The sequence below is a fragment of the Salarias fasciatus genome, chromosome 12, assembly GCF_902148845.1.
Source record: "Salarias fasciatus chromosome 12, fSalaFa1.1, whole genome shotgun sequence".
Taxonomy (NCBI): Eukaryota; Metazoa; Chordata; class Actinopteri; order Blenniiformes; family Blenniidae; genus Salarias; species Salarias fasciatus.
The window spans coordinates 23,683,018-23,698,191 of NC_043756.1; the positions used below are offsets into that span (position 1 = coordinate 23,683,018).

Consider the following 15,174-nt stretch of genomic DNA (forward strand, 5'->3'; position numbering starts at 1 on the left):
TAATTTAGTATCAATGAAGCAGCTGGTGTTATTGGCTCATGAAGCTTCAGAGTTCAAGAAAACATGATTTATATTCTCCTATTTCAGATGAGTGTGAACACAATCTGACAAATTAAGGCCAGGTTACAGACAGAACGCGTTATCTAAGCATAAATGAGTATTTATATGGTTTAATGATAAAAATAGTGAAATCAAAAGCGATGGGCTGAACTAACAGCATTTGGAGAGTTTGAACGCCACAGCAGAACACGGTTGTCACCTCAGGCCCTGTTTACAAGATATTTCTTATTTACGCTTAAACGTTTTGAAAACAATTGTCTGTTTCCACAGAAACGGCAGAAATGGTATAGTTGTCTTGCCAGGTCACAAGTTGGCGCTGTTGGTTGTTTGAAACATGCTGTAAACATTAACAGACATTCGACAGTCTGTTTTCACTCACGTAAACAAGGCCTGAAACCTGTGAACAACCATTTTTCTTTCTGTGGTGAGAACAGTCGAACTACCAATAACTGGGAGACGAGACACACTCGTAAATTTGATCCCGATCAGAGAACTGGAGCTGCTGTACAGTCGGTCTGCTGGCACACACTGTAAATTAACACATTTATTTATTGAATTTAAAGCAGATCGGGACGCGCCTCAGACTTAAAGCGCCCTCCAATCTGTGGCTTCGATGTTCAGCATTTACACTTAAGTAGAGACGTCGTCTTTGCCTTAAAGTGCTTGAGGATAACAGATTCCCCACCCTCGCCCCCCGGTGTTTGCCTACTGAATGTGTCGCAGAAGGGAAAGAGACGTGCGCAGATATTTTTGATGTTTAAAGGGAAACCCAACTCGGCTTTACGGGACATTAGTGTAAACAAAAAAATTAAAAATGTGGCCTTAGATTCAAAAATATTCAATTGAGTGTATAGAGAAGGCTGATCTGAAGACCACGTGACAAAGTCTATGTACATGTATTAAATAAATGAATACTTGTGTATTTTTTGGGAGTGGAGAAAACTTACATAGGATATAAGATTACCATTGAGATTTTTTTTGTTGTTGTTGTCATTATTGTACAGTTTTTTTGATTTTGGAGTATGATTTCTAACATTTTGGCACCCTCGTCAGACTGTAAATATATTTAAATCCTTCCAGCACAGAGCTCTACGTATGAATGTTTAATACAGAAAGTGAGTATAAGCTTTTAGCGGGTGGTTCGCTCTTCACTCATAGTAGCGATCGAAGCAGAGAGACGAGGAGGCCGGGACGGGTGTTGTGAAAAGGCGGTGCGGTGAAGGAAATGACGTTTCTCTTCCATCGGTTTCCTCTCTGCCTCCTCATGTAAATACCTCCAGCATCACACTGCTCCTCTCTCTGTGTCCGGGCTATACGATGTGTACGTAACCACGTTATCCAACTACTATGGATGTGAAATAACACAGTACTCATGTGACCACCGACTCTCCGCCTCCCGTGTCTTCTTTTCGACAGAAACGCCAAAAAACACCATCGCATGCCACCCAATGAAATTTAACAACATGAATATCAGTAGTGGCCAAATTCTTCATATCGGTGCATCCATGCTTATAAAGGCTGAAAACTACAAAGGTAATAGCGTAGATGGTAAGAATGGCTTGAAAGAAGGAGTGAAAGGGGAAAAAAGAAAAAAACATTCAAATAATCACTTTTTTAAAAATATTATAAATGCAAACTTATAGTCAGGACATAGCAGCTACTCAACTTTATTTAATGGACTGCATTAATACTGCAGAACTCAGTAAAGAAACAGTCAACTACAATACACTGCATGTTCTTCATCGCATTTTTATCTGTTTTCAGTTAAAATAAATCAGTGTTGGGGGTTTAACACACAAAGAAGCCCGTTATTTAAAGTCCATAAAATGGAATCATAAAGTCTTCATATTGCTTGATGGTTCCTCAGTGACTCTGCTTCCCAAAACGAATCATGACCTGACTTTTAAAATTATATCACACACACATGGTGAGGAAGGAGTTTATAATGTGAATCACTCTAATCTGAAGATGTGGGCCATTTGCATGGCCCTTAAACTTGATGTATTGGATGTATTGTACAGTTAACTGTGCAGATAATATCTTACTATGAGGATAAAATGCAGTTCAAAGATCAGAGGGAAGCTTTTTACCACCAGATGGAGCTGTGAGTTCAGCTACTGATGTTAAAACTACTCAGTGAAGTAAAACTTCAATAATCTGTAACTCCTACTGTCTTCACCCTGAAAGATGAATTTGTATTTTTTTTTTTGTTTGTTTCTGAATGATAATTAGAATTAATTTCAGTCATGTCGATCAAAACATAACTTCTAAATGTACACTGGATGACGCTTAAATGATAGATCTTCCCACACATACAGTCTGTATGAAACATGCACACAAACATTGATCATGAGTAAATATGAGTAAGAGGAAAACTATTTAGTCCTGCCGCTCATTCAAAGAGTTAAACATTAACAAGAGCATTTAAGGATAAGCTAATAGGTAACTAAGAAATGAAGAGTGGAGCTGCTATTGCACTGATTTGTCCGTGTTGTGCTGTGGGTACAGGCCAGGAATCAAACCAGGTAAGCAGTTAACTCTTACCTGACCAGTCTAATAAATCCATCTGTTCTCAATCCAGGTAGAAAAAAAGAAGATGAATTCAATTTTAAAGCAAAATTCACATTAAATGTTCAAATACTGAAGCTTCAAATGTATTGAATCAAGTTCATATAAATTCGGGGGTTTTTTTTCCATTTTAATCCACAGTTGATTTAATCCACAGTTATTTTTTTTTTTCTTTGTAAACATTGTTAAACAGTAATCATGTCCAAGTTTTTTTCGTTCATTTTACAATTCAGGACATGATGGGGGGTGTACTGGCCTGGGGTGGGTAGCCGCCCGTGTGGGCTGGTTCTCCCGGGTGGGTCATGGCCCTCCGCCTGTGTGGGGGGTTGGCTCCTGGGCTCTTGGGCCTTGGGCTCTCGGCGCTGCCCGCCCGGGGTGGACCGGCTCCTGCCGGTCGTGGCTCCGCGGGGCCCGGGCCCCGGGGGCTGCCGGGGTCCCCGGCTGGGGCTTTCCTCTGCCCCGTTTCTGGACCGGAGCGTGGGCGTCTGCCTGGGGGGGCGGCTTGGATCTCGCCTGTCTGGGCTTTGAGGGCCTCTCTGGCCTGCTTCTGGCCTTCTCAGAGGTCAGAGGTCATATATGCATGATCACTATCACCATCACTGTCACCATCATATTCACATAATCACGTTGATCTTTAATCACTCTTCACATACTCGGTTACCTTGTCTTCTTGTGGTGGTTAGACTAATGGTGATCTGTAGCAGACCTCTCTTGATGCACGCCCCGAGTTTACTACTAGTTATGACTAGCTATATTCAAAAAAAAAAAAAAAAAAGGGTTTGTGGTGTCCTTGCATTTCCTTCCTCCCCTACACCTGCTTTTATTTTTGTGGCCTGGTCTGTTCACTAATATGGTTCGGAAAAAAAAAAAAAAAAAAAAAAATGTATGTATGGTTCTGTAATTTTCTGTGTTCGTTGTCGGCTCTGTTTTGGTGTTGTCTTGATTGGGGGTTTGGGATTGTTCTAGGTTGCGTGTGGTGTGTTGACAACACTGTTTTGTATTGTGACTTTGTACATAGGTTGTGCCCCCCCCCCCCCAGTTCTCCCTCTCTTTATCTTTCTCTCTTTCTGTCTTTCTGTCCCTGCTCTCTGAGCGTTTCCGTCCCGGTCCTGTCCCGCAGCCATGCCGGATGCCAGCTTCAAATAAGCAGCAGGAGGAGACTCAGTCTCGTCCTGCTGCTAATATTAAAATCTGTTCGGATAGTAAAAGACTACAATCATACAATATTGCACGCCCCAGCTGCCGAACAGGACAAGGGAAAAAAAAAAAAAAAAAAAAAACGGACATGATGGAGCAGCTTGGGTCATTTCCTAAGTTTTTCTTCTTTGAGATGATAATTCTATTCAATTATTTAGAATTTTTACAAATTGCCCGGTCATTTTTTTTCTGGGCCAGCTTGGAGCCTCCTGCAGGCTGGTTTTGGCCCACGGGCCTTATGTTCCCACCACAGTGCAATGAGCAGGCGATTGATCCCACAACCTTCTGGCTGTGGAGCGAGAGCACAAACTACTGCTGCACTGTGCAACCAAATGATAGTATTCATCATAATAGTAGAAATATAATTTATTTATCTAAATATAGTATTTATACTTTCAAGCATTTCACTATTTTCACAGACATCCTCCTCTGTGTTCCTGGATCGTTCCTGACCTTCATATTTAGAGATATTTCTAGATTAAAAAAGTTGATTTACTGTATATAAGTCATTTATTCATTTAAAACAGCTGTGATTGATCTACAGGGTTCAGCCATACTTCTCCAGAACCATGACTCAACATCACTTCAGCAGAATGTTTGAATTCCTTCATATTTTCTTCCTCAGTAATTCCACTTTAAGGAAGTGTATCCTGGAATAATGTTACGCAAGTGCGCAAGTTTCCTTGTGTCTCACCAAACATGCTCATATTTCAGCGCCACTTGAGGAGGAAATCCAAGGCGCCCTCAAGTAAAGATAAAAAGAGGAGAGATTTCTTATCCACAGAGAAAAAAAACAGCTTGTGTTTGTGTACCGATGCTGCATCACTGGCGGATGCTGGTGCAGTGTTCTGGCAGTATGTTTATGGCATGCGTATGGCCTCGTTGCTATTAAAAAAAATAATCAATAATTCCAAAACTTCTTTTATTCTTTGGAAGGTTATTTGCATAACCCACATGGATGTGGCTAACTCTTCAATTCCCGAATGAGTTTAGGAATTTGAGGCTTGTTCAGATCACCGGTGGTCGCACCCAGAACTGTTCAGATATCTGTATTTACTAAAACTTGTGTTCATCAGCATAAATCAAGACATTTCTGAGATAGCTTTATTACAAAGGATCATTCATTCATGAATGAACAAAGAATCTCAAAGATACTTTTCTTTTTTAATTAAACCAAAATACGGCCAACTATCTTATAAAAACAGACATATTCTTCTGGGCTGCTGGAATACTTCGAATCATGCTAACATCTGATAATCTGGCAGGTTTAATGTTCACCATATTCCCTGTTGCATGTGTTCACCAACACATACGAAATAGCAAAATTGTTCCACTTTGTCATTTTCTTTAAACAAGTAAATTCAAAATCCAAAATCATTCCCGACAAAAAGCGGGGATCGTCTTCATAAAACAATGACTTTATTCCCACTGTATGTGCAAAGTACAAAAAATGGATCTCCAGCATTCTGCTGCAATAAACACACACACACACACACACACACACACACACACACACACACACACACACACACACACACACACACACACACACTAAAAACACATTCACCAGTACTGAAATGTGATCAGGATCAGACAAAAATTTATTAAGCTTTGAGAATGATTGAGAAATAAAACCATCAAATATTGCAACGGCCTGTGGAAACTGTGATCTCAAGTCACGTAAGAAACAAACTCAAGATAAGACAAAAAAAAAAAAAGAAAGAAAAAGAGCTTGATGAAGGAATTTGCTTCCTCGTTTTCATGTGTTTTGCATTGTTTGATGCTGTGGTTTGTTTTTGATCGGAAGTTTTTACTGGCGCTTCACTCCAAAGCAGCGTTTTCCCTGTTGAAACACAAAGATTCAAAATTCAAGCTCAATCAGTGATGCACAGTGATGAGATTTTAAAGATTCAGGACACCGAGGAAGTGCAAAAGTCAAAAGGTCAATTTATGGAGTCAGACAGAAATTGCCATTTTTGTATGTAAAAAAAATAAAATTAAAATCTTTATTGCTGTAAAATTTAACAGATTTAATAGAATTTAACAATGAAAAAGTGAAGGTACCTTGTAGTTGACTTCCTGGCAGTGTGTCTTCAGTTGGATCACTTGGGTCTTGACCAGTGAAACCCAGTTTTCGTTCAGAGGGACACACAGCTTCCTGCCATGTCTGGTCACCAGTCTGAATAAAACAAGACCAGGGACACTCAGGACCTCCAACACCACCTCAGATTTCCATCCTCTATGGTACGTCTTGGCTTGTGATCTTACATGGTGGCGTCGATGGAGCAGCCCTGCCCCTTGATCTGATGGTGGTAGTCCACCACGCGGGATGCAGGGATCGGCTTGTTTTTCACCGTCAGGCAGCAGTCGGACATCTGAGCACGGACAACTGGAAGACGGAGAGGAGTAACAGAGTGAGACATGGGTGGAACGACTCCATGTCCAAAACCGGTAGTTTTATGATTGTGTCACCCAGAGTAACAATCCAACATGGTCTTCTGTTCATACGACACAATAAAAGCCCTTTTACGACCCGCTTTTACACGTGTTTTCATCCTTGAATGGAAGGATCATCGCTATTTAACACAATGATGCTATGATTGGATTGTAAGAGCTCCTGGAAAACAGAATTTTCAGTCCTTATGTGCGGGCTCTTTTTGTGTCGGAGGTCGTTCTGTGTGTGGACGACGGGGTGAGGCATGCTGGGACTTTCCACGCTGTCGGGCTCGTTAGAGGTGAGGCGTCACATAAAGAAAGTATTATTGATATTTAATAATCACTTGAAAAGAAAAGTGCAGTGAACCACTCACACGCATTCTGACCTGTCTCACCCAGTCAACCCACTGACCCACATACCAGCCCGCCCAGCCACCTTCAGGCCCCTTCTACTCCTCAGATCAGTCCGTCCAACTTTCACACCATCCTGCCCTCCTACACACACATTCACCTACCAGATCGCCACAATATATCACAATTTTATCATTCTCGAGATGTCTTAATGTAACTATGACAAAATGCTGATATAGTTTTATATCCTCAGCAAATTCAAAGTGACATAATTTGAAAATGTTAATAAAATGCAAAAAAAAATGTGATTACAGTCCTGGCTTGAATATAACATATTTTTTTGTGGCCTTAGATTTTTTTTTTTTTTTATTAACAGCCCTAATTATTAAGTGCATATCTGATATAACTGTATATCAAAGGTCAAGAGCACACATATCTCCCACCCATTCACTGCAGCAGGAGCTTTTGGCAAAAAGAAAACAAGGTGGTAGTTTCCTGAATGTGCTTCCTATTCAAGTGAGAGTAAATCTGCTTATTGCAGTGTTTTAATGACCTCCTGCACTTGGACACAGTCCTGGTGTGTGTGTGTGTGTGTGTGTGTGTGTGTGTGTGTGTGTGGGTGTGGGTGTGACGACTGTCACAACACATGAGAAAACAGCTGTGTCCCTTCAGGTTAATAATCCCCCTGGTTACTCTTAAGCTTTCGTTTTCAGGTGAGGAGAGAGGAAAACCTGCACACCACTCCTTCTATAGAGAAACACAGAAGCTTTGCTGTGTTTACCCATGCAACACACACGTGCACACACACACACATCTCAGTCCTTCAGCTTGGTTTCAAAGTGGATGCTTTGATTTGTGTGCCAGATATTGCACACATTCCGGTCTGCCCACACTGAAAGAGGATTTCACACCATTCAATCTTAAGTCCATTGATGCCTGACCACAATGGCTATTTACTGACTGAGAGCTGAGAGAACTTGAAGTTTAACTATTATTAGATGTGTTGATTTAAAAAGATGCTTTTGTGAAACACCTGCTCTTTCTTTCTTTCTCCATCTTTTACGGCGGCAGTCCAAACAAGAAGATAAGTTCAAGAACTCAGCTGAGAAAAAACTTTTCTCTGTTTGGTTCAACTAAAATCAATTGTTGAGCTTAATTTTTGTCACACGTTTTCTTTTAATTCATTCCCAAAGATTCATTAATAGTTCTTTTCTTAGCCGTTGCAATACAATATTTTAAAGCATGCAGGCAAAATATTGGTAAAGTTTGACAGTGTATAAAAAAAGTTTCTCAGTTTCGGTTTGGAGTTTCCTGTCAGTGAGGATACCAGAGACCATACTCACCCATGCAGTGGCAGCAGCTGAGGAGGAGGATGCTGAGGAAGATCTTGGTGTCCATTTCAGCTGGAGTGCTGTTGGTCCTGGCAGGCTAGTGAGGATCTGTCACCCAGTCCTCTGTGTCACTGTTTTTATAACACAGTGTGCGCTTTCATTTTTCCTCTCTCTGGCCACTCCTCCCTCACTGCATCCCTCCTGCAACGTCCACTCTTTCAACGTGAAGGAAAATCCCCCCACAACAAACCTCTTCTTAGAAATCTCATGCAGATTCCCAGCAACAAGTTTTTCAAGTTGCAGTCTGAGTCAAACTTCTCTTATCTGTAAACAAACAAGTACAGTATGTATGTATGTATGGTTTAGACTGCTGAAACAAGACACACCTGGATTAATCATTTTGGCCAATAATGCAAGACAGGAAATGAATGTGCACAGTTAATTTCAGGAAGTAGTGGAGCTGTGAAAATGGCCCATTACTACTACACTTGATCGGTGTCAGAGTGTGACGATAAAAGAAGAAAAGGATGATTTTTATTACACCTACTGAGCTGATAATTCAGCTGTGTGATATTTGAGATTTTTCACTTTAAACCCTGATTATTCTTGGTTGCTGGTAACAGTTTCTTTTGCTCCTTCAACCTGTTCTGTTTCATCCAGTTGAGTATTATAGGGGAGTTAAAGTTCATCACAGCTCAACAATTCACTCATATCAGAAATTTGGAAGCCACCACATTCATACATTTGGACTTTGACTGCAGAAAACCCATATGTGCTCAGGAAGAATGTGCAAACTCCACACAGACTGTTTCCAACTTGCTGAAATTATCACTGAATCTCATCATTTCCCTGTTAAATCTGATGACTTCCTTGCAACATCCGACAGCTTTCTCACTAAATGTGAAAAGTTTCTTGCAAAATCTGACGATTTCCTCACCAAACCTGACGACTTCCCAAATTCTCTCAGTGGCTTTTTAGTGAAAAGTTGCTGCAGCAGTTGTGTCCCTCTGGTGTCTGAACTGATGTTCCAACACAATCATTACCATCATCTGGCCACAAACAGAAGAAGAAGCCACTTTGGAAACCACTTTAAATTCCTGCCTGACGTGCTGTGAATGTCCTGTTATGACCGGCGTCGTATCAGGACCATGATTCTCCGTGTTTTATTGCAAAGGTGCAAAGTCTTTGGAGTGTACAGGACTAAACAAACACTATCTCTATCTGTTATCTATCCATCTGTATCTCTAATTCTCTTCTTTATCACGTAGTTTATGCAATCTTCCACCCAATTGCCTCTAAGTGGGTTATTTCTTTCACATATGAGAAGCTGAACGAATTACGGGAAACTGCTTTTCTTTCACTGCAAACTGGTTTCTGGAGCAAAATGAAGTGAGATCTATAAATACGAGTATATATTGATTATATATATGATTCATATATCTGAATTTGTAATACTGTGATATCTATTGTAATTTTTTTGATATTGTATTTTCAGCATTTGAAGTTACACTTTTTATTTGTTGTTGGTCAACTCATGTAACTTATGTTAAATTTTGCTGTGTGTTTTTTTTTTTTTTTTTGGAGACATTTTTCTTGCTCTGTCTAGTAAAGTCAGTAGTAATAGAAGTGTTCTTGTGTTACTCTAGCAGCATTCTGTTGTCATATAGTGACACCTGGTGGTCACAGAGGGTCTATACTGGTGTATTTTGATATAAAAGTCACTTCTTGAAGTGAAAATGACAAAATGTGCATCATAAAGCAGAAATAGAGCAACAGAAAGATTTCAAAGTGTGACAGAAACGTGTGAGGGCCTGGAGAAAATCAGACGAACTGTTACTGTGAATAAGAATAAAAAGGAAAAACAGGCTTATTGTGGGGCTAAAAGCACGGCAGCAAGAGCTGAAAAAAAAATGGTTCTAGAACAGCTGCTGCTGGATCATTAAATTTTTCTGGGCAGATTCAACTGGGCCTGGTTTTACTCTTTGCTCAGTAGACAGATACAACGACATTCTTCCGTCAATCTTTCGTCATTACATGTGCAATTTGGTACTTTTATAAGGACCTGAGCAAAGAGAGTAATATCGTTGAAGACCTGTGGGGGCGGTGTTGTGTGGGATAGCTCATGTACAACCAGTGAAAGAACAAAGCAAGACAACAGAAATGACGATCTCTTTGAGGAAAGACTTCGGATCCGAGCAAATCGCCAAAGAAACTTCAGATGTGTACAGAGTTCAGACGCATCTTCAAAACATAAAGCAGCAAATTATCCCCCTAGAGCAACTTTTAAATACAACCAGCAGCATAAATACTTATTTTGAGAGTTGCCTGCAACTAATAGTCCAGAAAATACCATAAATGATTTTTATGTTTTGATTTCATCTGCGATGAGCCTTGAAAGATGTGACGTGAAAATGCACTGATCGTGACTGGAAATCCCTGGGTTGAATTAGCAAGCTGATACCTGCTCTGGAGTACCACTTATCAGTATTATAAATGTCTGGTTTTTCACGCCAGATAATGGAGAGATAACCCCAGTATGTCAATACTGTGGTCTGATTGTCTTACGTGCCTTGATCACAGCTTCAAGCAACTTAAGAATAATATGCAGACATAAATACACAACTTTAATGCTTTATAAATCCAATATAACATCAATACTATTGCAAGAATACAAAAATTAATGGAAAGCATGACTAATGACAACAAATACTGAGACCAGTGCATCACTTTACTCTATTTTTCTTTTTTTTTTTTGTGTGTGACTTTTTTGTAAGACTCTCTTTTAGAAAATCACTACTTGCAGTGAAACTGACAGTCATGCACATCAGGACTTTCTCTTCCTGTAGTGAGGAGTGTTTTCTGAAGTCACACTTCATGTGCATGCAGACCTCCTCTGCTGTATCCACCAGGCATTTATAAGAAACAGTTTCCTTTTCATGTAAGTTGCTGCCTCCATGTTTCTGTTATCTGCCTTTTGTGTTTACATGCCTGGACTTTCCCTGCGAAAGCAATTACATTGGCATAAAAGAGAGCAGCGGCTCCGCTGTGTCTTCATAGAAGAATATTTTTGGCAGGAGTCCACAAAGGAGAGCTGTGAATGACAGGAAAAAAAAAATACTGGGATTGGAGACTATGAATTATTAGAGCCGTTTTATTTGGATAATAGCCCCGTTTACTGTCCTGTGAAGGAATCAAAGCCAAGTCCTGCAAAATGCGAGTTCATGCATTGGTTTCTCTGTTCATTTTCAATATGCATAATCACTATCTTGGTAGGTTTGCGGATTTTCCATGCACATGCATTTTTTTTAATTGGAATGAAAAACAAAAGACAATGATGATGATCGCTGGTTATCTGAGATTTAACTTACGAAGATGTGAAACTGAGGTGCAAATAAAACCGTGAAGGTCTTAGTCTGTTTTACAGCTATGCTCCATCACCTTGAATAGGAAACTTTGATTAGTATAAATGAGTTCATTTTTCTGAAATCCTGTGAGGACTTTTGTGTTGTTGTTTTTTTTCTTTTTTCTTTTGACGGGTGAGTTTTAGTGACACATTCCCACACACATTGTAGGAAAATCCGCAGGACATTGTTGGAATTTAGAAATCTGCTCTTTGACCTCGAAACCCAAATCCACTGTCCTATCAGGTCAAACACAGTTTAAGTGACTTCCTGTTTTCCATTCCGAACTTGTATTCTCAAAAACGCCTAGCTGCAGAGAAAGTCTGTGCACAGACTCCAACTTTGACTCATGTGCATTGTGCAGCATTTCCCCTTTTTTTCATAACCAAGATTCCCAGAGCCGATGAGAAGAAATACAGAAAACACGAGGAAGAAGTCTGACCTGCAGGCTGACCAGTCAAATTAATTATGTATGACCATGTAGATCTGGGGTGTCAAGCATCAGGCCTGTGGTCCAAAACTGGCCCGCAAGAGTCACCAATCTGGCCAAACCACAGCTGCCAAGTTAATTGCTAACATTTTCAAGATTTTTTTTTTTTTTTTGACAAATTTTGTAGGACAGAGTTTGTAAAACATGCAGAATACAACAGCTATAGGACATTATATGACAATTTCTGTTAATATTTTACTGTATTTTGCATCAAAAGGAATCTTTAAAAGTGTTGTTGCATTGAGATTGTGGTCATTTTGGTTAATAATTGTTTGATTTTGCAAATTTAAACACATTTTCATCACGTATACACACAGCAAAGAAAAAAGTTAAAGCTTAACTTCAGAGGTCATCATGGCACTACTTGACAGGTCCGGTCAAGTAGCCCCCCCGGGGTGGGGGGTGGAGGGTGGGGGGGGTGCAGGCATCAGAAGCCTCCATCATCACTGATCTTCTTTTTGCATTAAATGGTAAAAAGATGACAAATACTAACATGGTAAAATATAACAAGTATGAAGCAACCTAGCAGGGTAAATGTTAAAAATATGTATTTTTGCTTTTCTTCTCTTCAGGCAAGAAAGCTTTTGCAACATAGATGCAACATGTTGTGAACATGTACTTGCCTGAAGAGAAATTAAAGGGGAAATGGTTTAAACAACTTAATTGACCTAAGGCTCAAACTAAAAAGGTGTGCTTGATAGATACAGATCTCCCTCTTTCAGATACAATTTAATGTGTTTTTCATTCTGAATCACTAACTTGTTCATTCTATATAATTCATTGCCATCTTACAAGTTGACGTTAGAGTTATTTCAGCTTGCATTGTCCTGAATATCAGAGGCTCATTGCTCTGCATGCTTACTACTGTTTTCTAATATCATTTCATGTTCATATTTTGGATGGACTTTTCTTCTTTTAGCAACCTCTGTGATGTCCAGCTACTTCCTTTTTGTCTTTTTCTGTATTTTATTCTTTTAACTACATTTCATTTGATTTAGCTTCATGGGATATTATGGAAAACTTTACAAGATTATTATATAGGTCACCTTTGTATTTTTTAATAAACTAACATGGTTTTGATGGAAAAGATTTAATGGAACACCAATTCTGTCATAAGGAGAAATATCACATTTATGTGAATGTGAAGATAGATTAGAATGGAGTCTTATAGAGCATTTCACGCTTTTATTGTAAAAAAGGTAACAATTATTTACAGTAACAATTTTCATCACATGCACATCATAAAAAAAACATACTTTAAAAACACTTTCATCCACAAATACAGTACAATGATTAAAAAAAAACAAACAATGTAGAAACATTGTTACTGGCAAGTCAGGGCAACTCGATTTCCAACAGCAACAGTTTGAAAAGGAAGAACAAGCATGCGAGTTCAACCACAATCACACCACACACTCAAAATAAATGAGAAGAGACATGCACAGAGGTGCACGCTCAGCCAGCTTATAATGACCATTTTTTTCTGGTTTTTTTTTTTTTTTTACAATACTACACTCTGAAAGTGAGATTTCAGTTTCCTCCTCCAAGCATCTGAAAAAAAGCAGATCAATGAGTGGTTAGCCAATGGAAGATGGGTTCACACTCAATGGAGTCCATTATGAAAGACTGATGTCTGCAGAAGAAAAGCCTTTGATTTACCTTTGTCACTGTTTTCTTTGGTCAACGGTATCGAGGACACTTTGCACCGCCGAGTTCTCGTCAGGATGCATCAGACACAGCTTCCTTCCAGCCTTGGTGATGATCCTGTCACAAAAGCAAGCAAGTGGATGGGATGAGATGGGGCAACGTGGCATCTGGAAAGTGCCTGTTAATATTGTGCATGTTTTAGCTTCTTACACAGTGGCGCTGATTTTACATCCATCTCCAGCTTTCTGAAGGGCGTAGCTCTGCACCACTTGTGGAGGAAGATGTTTGCTAGTGGCGCTCAGGCAGCAATCCCTTATAGCCTCACCTGCAAGGACAAAGAGAAACAAGTACCTCAGAGAGGGCAGGTTTGTATACCTCAAGGTAAGGTTGATGTGACTTGATGTATCATGCATCTTACCTGTTGCGAAGCCAAAGCAGATGATGCCCAAAAAGAGCAGAGCTGCGAGTCTGGAGTCCATGTCTTGGTGAGGTCTAGTTCAGCTGCGATGCTTCAGAGAGTCTCTTCAGGAGAGTGAAGACAATGCTGGGAGAAGCCAGGCCACAGGTGCTTTTATACAGGTGAGCAAGCGAAAGTAAAAGTATGATTCCTGATTTTTTGACGGGAACTGGGGAAAAAAATTGGAAGGCACCCAAACTGGGAAATGTTGGCACACGCTCCTGCAATTACAAGTCAAGCACTGAACCCTTTATCTTTATTGGCAAGAAGTTTCTCAGGTGCATCTTCAGGTTCTTCCTTGAGGCTAGGTAGCGTGCAGAGCAAAGCTCTGCAGCTTTCAGGAAGCTTTATGTTTCAACAGTCCATTGAAAAACCAATGCATATCCCTGTTCACACATTTTCAAGTGAAAACTGAAAACTTTCTTTGTGCTTTGGGCATTACGTGTACACAATGGCTCGGAGTCACTGAAAACACGTTTTGTAAAGGGCTCCAAAGGTGCAGCTTTTTGAAAGACTCTGAATCTGTCTCCATGCAAACGAGGGAAAAAGCAACTTTTTGGAACTCTGCTACTGTGCATGTGCACCACGTATGGCCAAAGTAAATAGTTGGAGTAGATGGACAACAACACCAGTGTTTTGCTCCAGGGTGTCATGAACATCAACTGTATATAAGATGGACCAAGCATTTGTCACCTGTTTGATTCTGATATCAGAAAATGAGAGGGGCCGGAGAGCAACAAGGGATGGGGCTAACTGACAGCCAAGGACTGTGGTGTTGTGTGATAATGTGATTGTCTGGTTTAAACTGATTCCATAGCCGTTGCATATCATTTACTTATCATTAATAATGCTGTTTACAGTGTTTATGCATTTGACCAGGACCAGCGTGACAGTCCCGGGCCTCGCGTTGTCCCCGGCCTGGGCTTCCATCAGAAGGACACAGGTCCCCAAGCAACACAGGGAAAGTGTTCTTCTACATCCGCAGGCCGTACCGTGCCGCTGTCCAGACCATGCAGCTCGTGCACAGTGTTCAATAGGGAGACGTCCTGCTCAAATCCTCCAAACGGGATTTCAGAACAGTATGGGTGACATCACTTAAGTTTCGGCCATCTTTATAAACAGTCAATGGTTTACAGTGAACCAACAACTAATTAAAACAAGTCAACAAACTGAGTAACTGTGGAAAATAACAAATAGAGGATAACTTATTCCTAATGTCCCTTCCTTAATGTAAAC

General features: G+C 40.1%; 1 protein-coding gene across 1 annotated transcript; it reads right to left on the reverse strand.

Annotated features, from left to right (window-relative positions):
* Positions 1–5,403: 5,403 nt before the first annotated feature.
* Positions 5,404–8,069, reverse strand: LOC115398329 (C-C motif chemokine 19-like). The gene is made up of 4 exons (XM_030105035.1): positions 7,956–8,069; positions 6,094–6,214; positions 5,890–6,004; positions 5,404–5,668 (listed from the first exon to the last, which is right to left on the reverse strand). The coding sequence occupies exons 1-4, from the start codon at positions 8,008–8,010 to the stop codon at positions 5,636–5,638; spliced, it is 324 nt and encodes a 107-aa protein (XP_029960895.1). The 5' UTR covers positions 8,011–8,069; the 3' UTR covers positions 5,404–5,635.
* Positions 8,070–15,174: the final 7,105 nt, after the last annotated feature.

Excerpts from the sequence above, each read along its gene's own strand:
- LOC115398329 (XM_030105035.1), bottom strand. The coding sequence starts at position 8,010 with ATGGACACCAAGATCTTCCTCAGCATCCTCCTCCTCAGCTGCTGCCAC. Across the intron at positions 6,005-6,093 it reads TGCTCCATCGACGCCACCAT|ACTGGTGACCAGACATGGCA; the intron begins GTAAGATCACAA and ends TGTTTTATTCAG. Across the intron at positions 5,669-5,889 it reads GCCAGGAAGTCAACTACAAG|GGAAAACGCTGCTTTGGAGT; the intron begins GTACCTTCACTT and ends GTGTTTCAACAG.